General features: G+C 33.0%; 1 protein-coding gene and 1 pseudogene across 1 annotated transcript in view; one reads left to right on the top strand and one right to left on the bottom strand.

Moving 5' to 3' along the window:
- Window positions 1-673: 673 nt before the first annotated feature.
- The window catches only part of ITGA1 (integrin subunit alpha 1), a 153,926-nt gene continuing 139,321 nt past the window's right edge, over window positions 674-15,278 (bottom strand). The window contains exons 23-27 of the mRNA XM_023525132.1: window positions 13,393-13,497; window positions 13,133-13,237; window positions 11,975-12,067; window positions 10,694-10,810; window positions 674-6,801 (exon numbers count right to left, since the gene is read on the bottom strand). Coding sequence (XP_023380900.1) covers window positions 6,757-6,801; window positions 10,694-10,810; window positions 11,975-12,067; window positions 13,133-13,237; window positions 13,393-13,497 — 465 coding nt within the window. The 3' untranslated portion in view covers window positions 674-6,756. The remainder of the gene's footprint in view (window positions 6,802-10,693; window positions 10,811-11,974; window positions 12,068-13,132; window positions 13,238-13,392; window positions 13,498-15,278) is intronic.
- On the top strand, window positions 7,819-7,935 carry LOC111733160 (annotated as a pseudogene).

The raw sequence follows: 15,278 nt of genomic DNA, 5'->3' as shown, positions 1-15,278 counted from the left end.
CATTAGGAGAAGATACATAATAATATGGATTCTGTGGCTTTTGACTCAAGTTTGCAAAAGACTAATCACACTGCTGTATTGTGTACAGGAAACACCACAGACAGATATTATTTGGTTTTTGTTTTCTCCTTTTAGAGCATCAAAGTGAAAACCTACTAAAGAGCCAAAAAAAAAAAAAAGTTGGAGCTTTAGAAGAAATATTAATCTTGGATAAAATCCGTGTACTTAAAATCACAGCAATCACATTCTTCTTTAAAAGTCAGTTTTTAATTTAACATATAAGACAGGATGCTCATTTACCTTGACGTAAAATACACGGCTGGTGTGCAAGATGAGACAGAAATACAAAAATACCAAACCTCTGACCTCAAATCAGTGTACAGGATGTACCATACATAGGACATTCAAAACACTCTTTTGTTGTCTCAGCTTTTTCTAATTATATCAGCTCAAATGACTGTTATCTGATAACTGATTTCTTCTAAAAAATGGGCTTAAATTAGGTACCTAATGTATTACTAGTCAACAAAGTTTGCGCTTCTTTGTTCTCAAATCCGATCAAAACATTTTCTTCTGAGTTCATCCAATAAAAGTCTTGTAGAAATGCACATACCCTTAAGCTATTCATGAGTTTATTCTGAGACAAAAAAAAAAAAAAAGCGACATAATATACTTTATGTTAGAGCATGCAGAAAAGTTTATTAGCGTGAGTATGATACATGTTTTAGGGCAGTAGTTATTATATACAATACTTTTCTTTTTAATAAAGTGGATACAATTCTTTACACTGTCCATTAACAATTTTACAGCCTCACAGTAGTAATACACAGTATATCATTCTCCTTACAGACCAATGTTTTCTAATAAGGAATGCAGAGCATACTATCATATCCTGAATAAGGACAGGGGTATCTCAGAAATTAAACACTAAGTATTGAGATATCCTGTGGAAATGATATTAGTATGAAAAAGGTCTGAACTGTTGCTGCTTCAAATTATTGTTTTTACTTGAGCCCAAAGTGTGTTAAACTCCAGAAAACTAGCCCTGGTTAACAGACAGGTAAGAATACATATTTCCTCTTATTTAATCAACAATTTACTTGTGAAAAGTACATGTGTTAGTATTGTGGGCAGGTATGATATGGTCTCAGGGAGCTTACAGTATTTTTAGAAGTAAGGCTGTATAAATAGCTACATTTCCTAACCCTACCCCTTTTCTTTCTTTCAAGATGCAAGATGCCTCATGGGCATGACAGTAGAATTGCCACCTGGCATTGGACCTAATGATATGATCTCTCTGTGTGGTGGCTTTCTTCTGCTTGGCTACTCTGAGTAGGAAAGAAAAAATTACATCATTTAGTTTTTCCCAGCCAATCTCTTTCCACATCTTAAAAGAAGGGAATGGGGTCAGGTAATGTTTTCAGAGATTGTTTAAGAGGACTTCTGGCTTTTGTTCTGTGTCATTTGGAAGATTTAAAACAAACAAACAAACAAACAAACAAACAAACAAACAAACTTTAGTCTCCAATATATATATATACAGAACTGAAATGAGTAAATACTAAGTCTCAATCTGTTGCTGAAATGTTTCTAAAATTCCAGCCTTAGTCTTTTTTTTTTTTAATAAAGATTTAACGTGAAATATGGTAAAATCAAACATAATCATAGTTATAAGTGTCACTGGTCCCACGATGTGTCAGTAATAAAAGAATTTTTGAGTTTCAGCAAAGAACATGCCACCAGTCAAGGTCCTGCAGAAGGGCACAAAGCTTAGAATGGCCTTGCCAATGAAGCCCCGGATCAAAACAAAGTATTCTCGCTGTGCAGTTGAGAGAAGAAACCAGCGGAGGACAGAGGCAGAGATCCTGCCAATGCGCTCTGGCTCCTGCTGCCCTGTCCTCATTGCACTGAAATTCTCTAGCCTGTGGCAGGAGGAAAATGCAAGAAAATCCCGTGTACAGTTTTGAACTCATTAGCTATGGGTGTAAAGTTTTGATATATTTTTAAAAAGAACAAAAAATGCTGATCTCATAGCAGGGAGTTCAACATTTAGAGCGACAGTTCATCCTTGCATGTTTTTTGGTATGGTAAAAATTCAGCAAGATGTGCTTGTGTATGTGTCTGATGTGGGGGAATAATCCTGGCACATAGGGAATTCAGGAGTTACGCTCAGGTCTTTTGTAGGAGCAGAAGGGTCCATTCTCATCTGGACTTCCTGGGTGCCAGTTGCAGGGGACAATGGGGCTGAGGTGTAAGAACCTACAAATGCTCCTTTATGTTTCTTCGAGGTTGACAAGGCTGTTACTTGGCATTTCTAAGTTCACGGTTGAATTTCAATATGAGGATCAAAGATAGTGATTTGTTCATCAAATTACAATGTTAGATGTTAACTCTATTTTTCTTGTTCTACATAAGATGTGCAACTAACGACATGTGTTCTACATAATATGTAGTCTGCTGTTTACAGTTAAATTGTTTATTTCGTTAAAATATAGAATCACCTTGAGGACTTTAAATCACTTTTCCCCCCCATATTTTTGGATTATTATTTCCATGGGTGAGAATAAAGATTGTGGGATGCTGATGGAGACCCACTGAAGGGTTACATCTTTCCAGTCTCCCTCCATTGGTACAGTTGCTGATAGCATCCCACAATGGTTTGTCTCTTAAAGATGTTAAGAAAATCTCTTAAAGATGGTCCATCTCTGAAATACATTGCATTCTGTTCCTACTACATTACACCATGTCATCCCTTTAAAGCATTACAGAAGAACCAAGGACTGAAATTCTGTATAAATTAGCTAAAGCTGGTATTCACGGCAAAAAAGAAAGCATATGTTTTAGGCACATTTTTCTCCAGTAGTCAACTCGAAAATATTTCTTGGGGGAAAAAAACTAATGGAGGGGGACTTGAAAACTGTTGACAGTAAACAAAGGATGCATAGGATATTACTATTTTTTTAAATTGATTTGCCAGAAGCCTCTTTATTAGAACAATAATACAACTGCTCCTGGAATATCAGCTATGCTCTGAGCCTGGATCTCCCCTAGTTTTCTCAACGTTGTGTAAAGCAAGACAGTTAATTCATAGGGGGCAGATGGTAACATCTTTGACTAAGATTATCCTGTATGAAAGCACACCACATGAAAGTTGGTGGGGCAGCCATTCACACTGTGTAGGTGATGGTTCTTGGGCGGCTGCCTAGAAAGAATACGGCCAGGGCTTCTCATGGCCTCTACTACAACCCAGTTTGACTCAAGCACTATGCAGCTACCTTTTGCTTTTGATGCGAATACTTGTTTTCCAATGGAGCCTAGACATACATTGGTTTAATAAAAGAAAAAGAGGGTCTATCTATATCTATATGCATTTAAAGGTAAAATTATGGTTGAGTAAGAATCAAATTTTGTAAAATATCTCCTTCCACAAGCCTAATTTCAAGAACACTTAGACACAGAAAACATTCAAAGATTAAATTGTTCATGAATCTAGTGCTTAGAGAAAATAATTGAACAAATTGGATTAGTTGGATCACTGAACTTCAAATTGAATCATAAAAGTTAAAAATGTTTACAAAAAATGACCTTTCACGATATTGCTCCCAAGGCTCTGGATTCCTAGAGAAAGTGAAACAGCTTCTTTGTGGTTGTATAGATCTGGCACTGTGTGTTAATCTTTATATATTCCTGCTTCCAACTCCTTCCTATTCCTTCAAGTTCATATCATTTTATTAATATTAAAGAAAAGTTATAATTTTAAAAATTAAAAATTGAAGAATACAGAACTACGTAGCATTATGTCTACTGGGCTTGAGGTCAGCATTTTAAGCATCATTTGAAATATAATTAGTGTGTCTTTGCATATGTATATGTATACACATGTTATATCTCTATATCTATCAATCATCTATCATTTTCATATAATCTCAATAATGTGCTGAGGCAGCTCATACTGGTTCATAAGAGCTAACAGATAAATTTTTAGGAATTCTGCAAGCTGGTTAGGGTTATGTTAGTAGCTTGAAAATGGCCATGGCAAGACTATTTAGAACATGAAAATTGGAAAATAATACAAATCTGGGATTTTTTTCCTCTTGGAGAGATAGTTGTTAAATAATTTACCAATATACCATTGTAGGTTTGGTCAGGAAAGGGAGTTCATACATAGTTCAGTTCGTAGGAGAAGCAATAATCAATGTTTAAAAATACCAAAGTTAAAAAAAAGAAAGTATTTGGTGATTTAATTTATCCAATAAGTTCATAGTCTTGAATTTCACCTACTTTTCTTATTAAATATTTTTTTAAAAATGATAAAGTTTAATATATTTCTTAATAATTAATCATTTTAGAATATTTGTACAGAGATAATTTGGGACATCTGTTGCCTTATATTTTTTATAAAAGTCTCTCCATTTCTGTTTTTTAGATAGTTGCAGAACTGTATACTAAAGTCAAATGTTAATGAAAATAAAAACTGTAAGTTGAATGAATGAGTCTAATTTTTCTTCTTGCTGTAGCTTTTCTGTGTTTATTTTTCATAAACTATCATTTGGTGTTATTGAGGTATTTTGTATTAAATTTGTGTCGGTGAATATGGGTCTGTGAATGTATATTTACACACACAAACAATACACACATATATTCCCACATAAACCAGAACAAATTATAATATTATGGGATATCTGGTTAATTAAATATTCTACTTAAAAACCAGGAATGACGTGTTAAAAATTCCTCTCTTTTCTAAAAAGCTCAAAATGCCATCTTTTTAATTTTTCCCCTTTGTGTTAACAACCTACTACTCCTGGTTCAGTGAATGCTTTGCCTAGCAGTCACAGAGCCTGACTGTGAATTTAATTTTATGTGTTGATGTATATCTAAGGATGTGCTAAGATTGGAGCAGAGCTGCTGAGCAGGCTGTGCACTGGAGTTGTGCAACGTGGTGGTTCCAAATAAGAGAGGCCTGAGTTTCTTTGGACAAAGAAAAAACAGGTGGAAAGAATGATTTCTGAACCTGGAGATAGACAGCGGGAATGAGGAAATTTCAAAAGTGGACATTTCTGAACTATGACAAGCCAGCAGGAAGATATCAAACTTCTGGAAATATTTTGCTTTTCTTCTATCTACTGATGACCTTGGCATTCAACAGGCACATGGCTTTGACCATCAGGATCCTAGATGTAGAGGTGGAGAGCCATGTGGTAGGCTGACTCTGAGTTCTCAGGGAATTACTTGGAAATTTGTTTTAAGAAATTAAATCCAGGGCATTTAATTTCTTCACCGATTTGCTGCTTTTTGAGAAAAACAGAGCCCAGGACTTTCTGGAAAGTTGCATCACAGTCTTGTGATGGTCAATCAGGTGAAGATATGGAATTTTTGAAGAAGTATCAGAATATTTTGTAGCAGTAGTTCACATATGCAGGTACTATACATTCATTCATTGTTATTTTCCCAAGAAATGGAGCAACCTAATAGCTTATGCTACAGTAGAGTCCAATGCACCATAATTACTTCAGGAACAAAGAAGCGCATACAAAGATAAGATGTCTTTCTGTTGGTGTGAGGTTTTAAACTTGAGATTCTTTAAAATACATTTCTAGAGTTCTGTTTAAATATTGATATGCCACATTCAAAAAGCAGTGGATTCTTGATAAAATGCAATACTAAAATGGAATACTGCCTTTTCATAGAAATAAGAAATGTGCTAAGAAAATTAAATACCTTTAAAAAAATTAAAAATAAACATACTCTCACAGCTTGAGGGTTTGAATGAACCATGTACCAAGGAGTTGAGAAAACTCCTACTTTCAGTTACATCTTGGGACCTCTAACATTCAAAAGGTGCCTAGCAAAGATGACTTCAGCATTTCAGTGGCATTTATCTACGTTGCCATATTCTATTTGGAAACCATTTTAGCATATCCCACACACAATGTGGCTTTTCATAACAAATCATTGTATGACACACAAAACTGCTCTACGTGGTTTTTTTTCAGCATAAAAGGGTTTTGAGTTTTAGAGCTCAATATCAAAATTAAGCATATTCTATAAAAGCTTAAATTAATTCATTCAGCGCACTTGCTTTTAAATAAGTCTATCTTGATTTTCCATCGTAGGTAGAATTTCAACTCGATTGCACTACTTTCCAAACACTTTGGAAAGAAAACTTCTCAAGTACTGAATCCAACTCAAAGATGCTGAATGTTTTCCCTGCAATTTATTCTCAGTCCATATTGTATATAGACTCTATTTGGGAAAATTTTCTCATTTGAATTAAGGGAAGTGATCTTCTTCAGGTAATTCCTTTCTTAGAATCTACAAATGTTGACTAGCATGCTGAATGTGGATATTCATCAGGAATCAATGGGAAAAGCTTCATTTATATTGTTTTGAAAGTAAATGTTGTAACAATCATAAAAATATTTTTATGCATTCCTTAAATACTTTGAGTGGTGATTTAACATATAAACATATTTGTACAGGTTATTCTTCATCTTTAACACACTGTAATTTTGCTTAAATACTCAACAAAAATGAGTAAGTAGTTAAAAATATTTTTCTATAATCTTATAAAATATATATGATATTGTTTTTGGATCTTGCTTGATCTGTCATTTCCAAGCAATTAACCCTGATGGATTATATAAATTTATGTGACTATGTCTTTAATTATATTTATAAATTTCTTGTCACATATTCAAGGTAAACCTGAGGATAGATCATTGAATAATTCTTTTTTTTCTCTTGTAAAATATTTCATTTCTCCATTTTCTTCTTTAGTGGTCTTTTGAAGAATCCAATCTGTTGAGAGAATACCAAACATGACACAATTAATTATTTGTAAGTAATAAATACTAATCTCCTTGAATAGTATTTAATTTAATAACATGTTAGCAATTCCAGGCATACAAATAATTAACATAATTGAGAGGGTTTTTTTTTTTTTTCCATTAACCTATTAAGTAATATCAAGAAATGACATTTATCAAATTGCTATTTCATTTTAACTCTTTGATTGGTTAAAGATATCATATCTCCTAGTAAAAACTAGTACATGTAGTAAATTAACTTAAAGGATTTGAGGAAAATATTTTAGGAGACACACAACTGCAGTTAGCTGGCACTGTCTCTTTTTTGCTATCATCTTTTTTTTTTTTTTCAGGGATGTGGTAGAGAAATTTCCATCAAATAACTGATGGTCATATATTGAAGTCATTAGAGTTGACAGGGAATGTGGTAGGTACACTGTGGCTAAAGGGTTGGGGAGATTTCTGAGTTGCCTGGATTAACCTTAAATGTGTCAAAAATTTGTCTATAGAGGCTTGACATGAAGAGCCTCTTGAAAACACCCTGTATCATTTGGACATTTGGATATAAAAGTGAAGTCGTTGAAAATATGAAAATTTTCACATAGGGGTGAATGTGGATATTTTTCATTATGCTTTGTGATTTGGAGCATCATAAAAATTACAAGTGTATTATTTATTTATTTCCTGTTATACAGAATAATAAAAATACATATGGGGCTGAAAGAGGCCTTTGTAATAATCTAACCTAAAATGAATATTTAAAAAAAGAGAAGTGTTGTTTTAAATCTCTCTCTATATACATACTTTTTAAATAAAAATTTGAGTAGCTTATAATAGTTCAAACAAAGACAAAGAGTTAATTCTTTGAAAGTGAGGTACCTCCATATCATTTTAATCATATAGTTATGGTAAATTATGCAAGGGAATTATATATTTTTAAAAATAATTATTGAACAATTGAGGGCTTAGAGGAGAAAAATGGTCAAAAATATGTAGTTTTAAATTAGAGACATAAAGTCTGCACCCTGAACAAGCCTGATCCAGTCTGATCTCGGAAGCTAAGCAGGGTTGGGCCTGGTTAGTACTTAGATGGGAGACCGCTTAGGAAGACCAGGTGCTGTAGGCATAAAAAATAAAAAATAAGGGATTGTAAGCTGACAAGGTCCTTGCAATCTGTGAGGTCAACCATGTCTCGCCTAAAAAATAAATTAAAAATAAAATAAAATAAAAGAAAAGAAAGAAAGAAAGAAAGAAAGAGACATAAATCGGGGCTTTATGTCTTCCAGCACGCCAGCATTTTGATGGTGGTAGATGAGAGAGAGGTGACAACAGAACAAATGAACAAGAAAAAACAATAAATTTGTCTTTCTTAAAATGCTAGTTCTGCTCGATCTCTCAGGCCTTCTCCTTAACTTGTACCTGAGTGTCCTGAGTTGAAAATAAATCAGAAAAGGCTTTCACGAAAGCAAATGATGAATTATAAAACCTTTCTCTTCCCTGCCCTACCAGCTCTTGATCTTTTATCCTTTCTCTCCCAAATCTTTTTACTTCTTTTCAACCTTTTTGTGCTTTTATATGTTAAATGCAGTTTTAAAAAATTCAACTTCTGTTATCTAAACTTTTCCACCCAACCAATTCTATTGACATTGGGTTTTTAGTGGAAGTTGAGTGATTAGAGTGTGTATTAGGAGAATATAATTTAAAGCTTCAAACTGGATAGGGCCAATACTAGCCAAAATTTAAAACAAGTTCGTTTTAAGCTCCTGAACTTTCCTTGTAGCTTTCACTTTCCATCTTTTTCTTTCTGTATATACTTAATGATCTTATTATACTCTCCTAGTTCAAAATCCTTTGGTGAAGAGTCTGATCAAATAGTCCCTAAAAGAAAGCACAGGCTTAATGACTATAATACAAAATAACTGTTAAATGAATAAATTTATACTAACATATTAAAATATGAAAAATTTCTCAGCCACACCCCCAAGGATATGCATATTAGATAAGGAACAAATCTGTAGCATTAGTAAATAAATTATTGATGGTGGAGCTTTAGGCATCAGCACAAGATCAAGTTAAGAGAGGAATTTTTGCTTTCTCAGGGTTCCTCTGTGGGCTGAGTCTCATTCGACTCTATTACGGAAAAGCTTAAAGCAGTTCATGGCAGATAAAAAGCACTCAGTAAGTCTTAGTTTCCTTCCTTTCTACCATGGAATCACAATTCTGATGGCTGTATCTCTCGTGAAGCGGCTGCCTTAACTATACCTACTGGTCAGAAGAGTCCAAAGTTTGTTAAATGACCTTCCTTTGTACCAAAAAAGATCTAAGAAGCCATTAGAATGTATCAACAAAACAATTACTGGATGGAAGAATGTGTATATTTTTACATTTATCCTTTTCCAGACCGATGATGGAAAAACAGGTGGATGAAACATCTGTTTTAAACAGAGGTATGCTGCCAGAAAGAAGCTATCTAAATGTCAGCTTTGGCTTTTCTCTTCTCTTATCAGCAGTGTCCTAAAACTATAGGGGCAAGCGCAGTGCTCAGAAAACCACAAGGAAGGAAATCAAGAGTAAAATGCTCTCCCTATTAGAGGTACAGATAAATGAAGAAACCAAATTCTGTATTTCAGGCATAACATTGACACCACTAAGCCAGGCCTCGGGTACCACAGTGTGGTGAAGCCAGGTATTACAGACAGAACACAGATATCATGTAAAAGGAGGAGGAAGAGCTGGAGGTTTGAGATGGTGGACGATTCTCTCTTGGAGACTTTGCTGGACAAAAGCTATGGACTCTTATTTACTGACCTAGATGCTACTCATCTACGTCTTTAACATGGATTTGATCATTTTCTCCAAGAGTAATCCCTCAGAAGGGTAAGTCATTTTAAGAGAGTCAAAAAGGATAGGAACAGTTGGTAATTTGGTGGGAGAGAAATTTGTTATTTAAACTACTTGATCAAAAGCTAATTCTGTTGCTCAGGTATTAGAAAAATGAATATGTATCCACGATATGTATTTTTAATATAGTTTAGCTATTTAACAAAATGATAGGTTAAAGATAGAGTGATATTATGCTAGAATAAATGTCGATTTGATGTTTAATTGGAAAAACATTAAATTCAACTTTTGTATGTGATTTTATTTTCTATTGTTTATCCTAAAAGCTATCATCTCATTTCTGTTTAATTTAAAAATGATACTGTTGAGTTTTAAAAGTTTTGCATTCCTCAATTTAAGTAAAACACCTGTAAATATATGGATTTACCAGACAGAAAATAGATGGTTACTTAGTTTTACAAGAGGATTTGAAATGGGAGTCAGTGAAATTATAAGATTTTCCTTTTACCTACTAATTAATAAAACTCTCATCTCTCACTCGGGCACAAAATCATTGCATAAAATGTGGTATATTTGTTTATATATTAAAGAAGTATTTGATTTTTAAGATACATAGAAATATGTGATTAGGATAAGGCTTATCTTAACCATGGTTCTATTGTCTATATATTTATAAATTGACAAGAATTTATTTTTTTATTTTTTCTATGAAAAAGAGTTTACATCCTTCTCTGCTTATAAAAGAAATGTATACTTAATTTAAAATTTCCAATGTTATAAACATGATATAAAGGTCTCTTATAATCTCAACGTCTAGAAACATCCTCCATGATTTTTAAATATATGTATATTTTTTTCTTTTATAAAATATGGGATCAAGTTGTGTTCAACATATAGAATATACATCATTACTTTGTCTTGGTCTTCATTTCAATGTTTTCCATTGCTGTATAATACTGTATTCCACAGCATGGATAAATCATAATTATTTTACCTTTTGCTGTTGAAAACAAATAGAAAGTCAAAAGAACTTTGGTGCTTACCTTCCACAGTGCTAATATGAGCAGCATTAAAAGCAATAATCCAGCAAAAGCACTTAACAAGATAACCCATAATGGTACTCTGCCTGGTAGCCCATCTTTGGATATTTGAATAGCAAGCTGAAAATTATTAAACAGGATGATAACATTAATAAATATCTATTAGAACTTCTGGCACATCGAGTTCTTACAGGTTATAATTTTCTGTCATACAGTGGTTTTAACCTCATTCTTACATATAGAAACAACATTGAGTTTATATTTACAAAATGCCCTTTGTCTATTCTAAATTTCTAACCATGTTGAATTTATTATTACCCCCCAATTATAATCTTATTCTTCATAAATTTATAAAGAATAAATTAATCTCAAGTATGTAGATAAATAAATTTTTGCAAATATATTCACCCCCATGTGATTTTCATTATATCATACTGTCTCTTCTGATTGACTTACTCTTAGTCAGAACCTACAAATTATGTCTTAAAGTCAGTAAACATATGCATATAGTCTATGCATTGTATGCCTATGTATTTAAAGGTGAATATTTATCTGAGGTCATTGACATTATAATTATTGAAATAAGTAATAATTTGAAATGAGAAATTTTGAAACAACAACTAAACATTAGGTAGACTTTACATAGAATTTTATGACTCAATATCCACGTGGGATATTTAAACTCTTCCATAAGAAGAGTTATCTATAACAAGTATTTTGGCCTTATTTTGTAATGTAAGAAGAGGAAAAAACTCAAACCTTATTTTTACCAAGAACTCAAGCATAAATTTGTATTCGGAAATAATATTTCTTTTTTATTTCACATTTCTGAACGACTAAATGAAGAAAACTTTAAAAAATTTACATGTCTTCCTGGGTAATATAAAGACACTTTCTATAAAGAAATTATTTTTTAAATCTGCTCTGCAGATGTCGACTGAATTTTAAAATGCCAGTTTTTAAGGAGGAAAATTACAAATGCATTATTTGTTATCAAGGTGAAAGTAAAAACATCAATTTACTGTGATAGTTAGAAGCAATAAAGTCAAATATGGCATGTTAACTGTAAATATCATTGTTTTTCCCCCCTAGTCTCTCATAAAGAAGAATGAGACTGAAATCACACTTGAGGCTAATAAAGTGTAATCTGAAGCAAAAAGTGTCTGTCACTAACTGTGAGCAGTACTAGTCACTGCTTTAAGGACTATCAGCAATTATAAAACATTATGTCACAAAATGCAGAGTGAAACATATAGTGTTTTCAAAACTTAGAGTTGTACTTGCCTGCCTTTTTTGATTGCCTGTACTTAAAACCAGAGATGCATTTTCACTCTGAAGTTCTGCCTTCACAGTAAGATTAAAGCTGGAAAAATGTGCCTGAAAAGCAAACAGGATTTATTTTCATATGCTAATCACAATGCAAGCTAGTCACCTTTGAGTAGTGCAATTTTTAAAAGTAAGATTTTTGGGAGAGATTAAAAACATGGGTTTGGTTAACATCCAAATGGAAGTGGTATTAGCAAACAATGGCCATGTACCTACTTTACTTCTCTGTACTCAATTCTCATTTAGATCCTTGTTACAGAAAATTTTCTAAATAATTTCTATTCAGATTTATCCTTAGCAAAAACAACTCTCAAAGTTTGCCCACCTTTTGTGTAGCTAGGTGTAAAATAGCTACACTTTGATAATGAGGTTTATATAGGCGTTTGTTTAGGCTTAAACATGAAATTGCTAATATTCAACAACTTGTGACTTACAAAAAAAATAGCAACTTAATACAATCAAATCTAAAAATAGAAATTTCATATAATTAACCAAATATTTCTAAGAGAGAAACAAATAATACAAAATACAATGGATTAAGTTCTAAAGTAGTTTGTTTTCAGATGGATTTAATTTTATTAAGAGTTAGAGAATGTCCTCCAAAAATATGATACATAAATGTATATATCTATTTATATAGATATAGCAGATAGATAGATAGATAGATAGATAGATAGATAGATAGATAGATAGATGATGGATAGATAGTCTGATCTAATATAGCGAGTCCATAATATAGGTTAGTTCTATTCTCTGTCAATGGTGTCAAGAATTGTCTTTCTATAATTCTTTGTCCCTTAACTGAGTTCTAAAGTATTAAGATAAGTGCAAACTTTGGTATTTAATGGATGTTTACCTCTTGAGGTGCAAAGAAAAAGAATAAGAAAGACTGGAAATAAGTACATATCTGGAAGGGGACCTTGAAGGCAATTTAGTAACAGACAAGGAAAATGAGACCCAAATAGCTGATTAAGTAGAGCTGGGCTTGCACCACATTTTTTAAGACTTCCAACCTTGTATTCTTCCTGCAGAAGCACTCTGCTTTGCATATACTAAGAAATGAACAAGCATTTGTTAACATAATCAATAATTTCAGAGAACAATGCAATCACTTACTTTTATAAAAGTTGGTTTCCATAAGATAAGTGAAACATTCACTTGGCTCATGTCAGAAGGAATCAGATTACATGTGATAGTAGCAAATTTACATGAGCTGCAGTCCTGTTTAAATATCCAGAGGTATATATTAGGATTTTTGACATTTGATAAGAGATAATATATTAAAATAATCTACAAAGTAGTTATTTTTATGTTAATATTAAATTTATTCCCTTGGAAAGTATGAGGTAAAATTAGTCTTGGTTATCTGAATTTACCAGAATTGTGCCTCGTTTGAGATCTTCAGATTTGAATATAATTGTTTTCTTCTTAGAGTTGATACCAAGAGGATCCTGAAGGCTACTGGGTCTGCAGTTTGCATTCTAAGAAATGAAGATATTTCTTTAATCAGACAATGTGAGATGTCAGAGGAAAGAATGATTTGGTGTGATAACATGAAGACTCTGTGAACAACAGTCATTGACATATAAGATCCATCTTTACAAGTGTGCAATGTGGAGGAAGCTATTCCAACCTTAGACACCTACCTCCAGGTAGTAATTACTATTACCGAGCTACTTTTGAATTGTAGTGGATAGCAATGAGGTTGTTATGGAAAAGGAAGGTTACTGGTAGAACTTACTATTATGTAAGTAATAAACTCACTAATTTATCATTTTCATCAAACAAGTTTGAAAACTGCCGTAATACAGAAAGCAAAAAATTAAAAATTCTACTGTGGAAAAAAAGGGTAAATGTTTGTTATTCAATATGATAGCTCATATGATGATTTATGAGGAAAAAAAGGAGAGTGACTTTCATTTGTATTTATATGTTTACCCAGTAATAATTTCGGAGTCTCTGTACACCAAGGGAAAGACACTTAGTCTATGTGGGAGGAAGATGTAAGTATGCAGCCCTATAGGTGTTAAAATGCCACATTTATAAGCTAGTTGGTTCTTGGATTGTTTCTCTAGGCTTAACCTAGTAAACCTTTTGCTTCCCCAGGACTCTCTACATCCTTGATAAAAGGTAATAAGAATGAAGGTTCATAAGTAGTAGGAAAAGTACAATTTTATTCTTTCTAGATTTTCACAAACCTCCTTTTTTGGATTAGTGAGAAATGCTTGAGGTTTATTTTTTCCTTGCCTTTAGAAAAACATTTAGATATAAAAAGCCAACTACCACTGTTGCTATTTCTTGATTTCTGATAATATTTTAAATTAAAGAAAAACCCTGAACGGAAGACATTGTGGTTTTCCATGTTTGAGAGACTGAATCATAACAATTACTACCATATAGACTCATCCAATGCTATAAATACTAAGGGGGTGCAATACTGCTGTCATTTTATATTTATGCTATTGCTATATGTAAGTAAATAGTGTCGTCTTGGTTTATGTGCAACTTCGTTTGCTTAGGAGCAATTAAAAAGTCCCTTCCTAGAGTCGTTTGATCATCTCAAACAAATGAAAGGTGTAACAAACATTTCAAGCATAAGTCAAAAATTAGTTATCGAAAATCTACTCTAATAGATTGAATAGTGACCCCCAAAAGATATGCCCACGTCCTAACACCTGGAACTTATGACCAGGACCTCTTTGGAAATAGGATCTTTGTTGATTTAATTAAATTAAAGATCTCCAGATGAAATCATTCTGGATATAGGGTGTACTTTAAATCCACTGATGAGCATACTTATAAGACAGAAAAGAAGCCACAGAAACACAAGAAAGATGGTCCTGTGAAGACATCAGCAGAAACTGGAGTTCTGCTGCCACAAGCTAAGGAACACCAAGGGTTGACAGCAGCCACAAGAAGCTAGGAGGGAGGCATGTTAGGGATCCTCCTTTCAAGCCTCCAGAGGGAACTGACATTGTCGACACCTTGATTTTAGACTTTCGGCTCCCAGAACTGTGAGAAAATAAATTTCTATTGTGTTTAGCCACCCAGTTTGGACTAATTTGTTACCAGCTGTAGGGAACTGATGCTTCTATTGAATAACGAGTGGACGTTATTATTACTTTAAAATTTTTCTTAATGCCTCTCTATGTTACTTTGGTAAAGCTCTTTATCACAAGTGGCATGCAGAACAGAAGGCTTTAAATACACACTGAAAAAGATAACAGTGATGACATAATTCCAGGGTACCATGACTTACATC

This window comes from Pteropus vampyrus, unplaced genomic scaffold (assembly GCF_000151845.1).
Source record: "Pteropus vampyrus isolate Shadow unplaced genomic scaffold, Pvam_2.0 Scaffold531, whole genome shotgun sequence".
Classification (NCBI taxonomy): Eukaryota; Metazoa; Chordata; class Mammalia; order Chiroptera; family Pteropodidae; genus Pteropus; species Pteropus vampyrus.
This window is presented reverse-complemented; position numbering and strand designations above follow the sequence as displayed.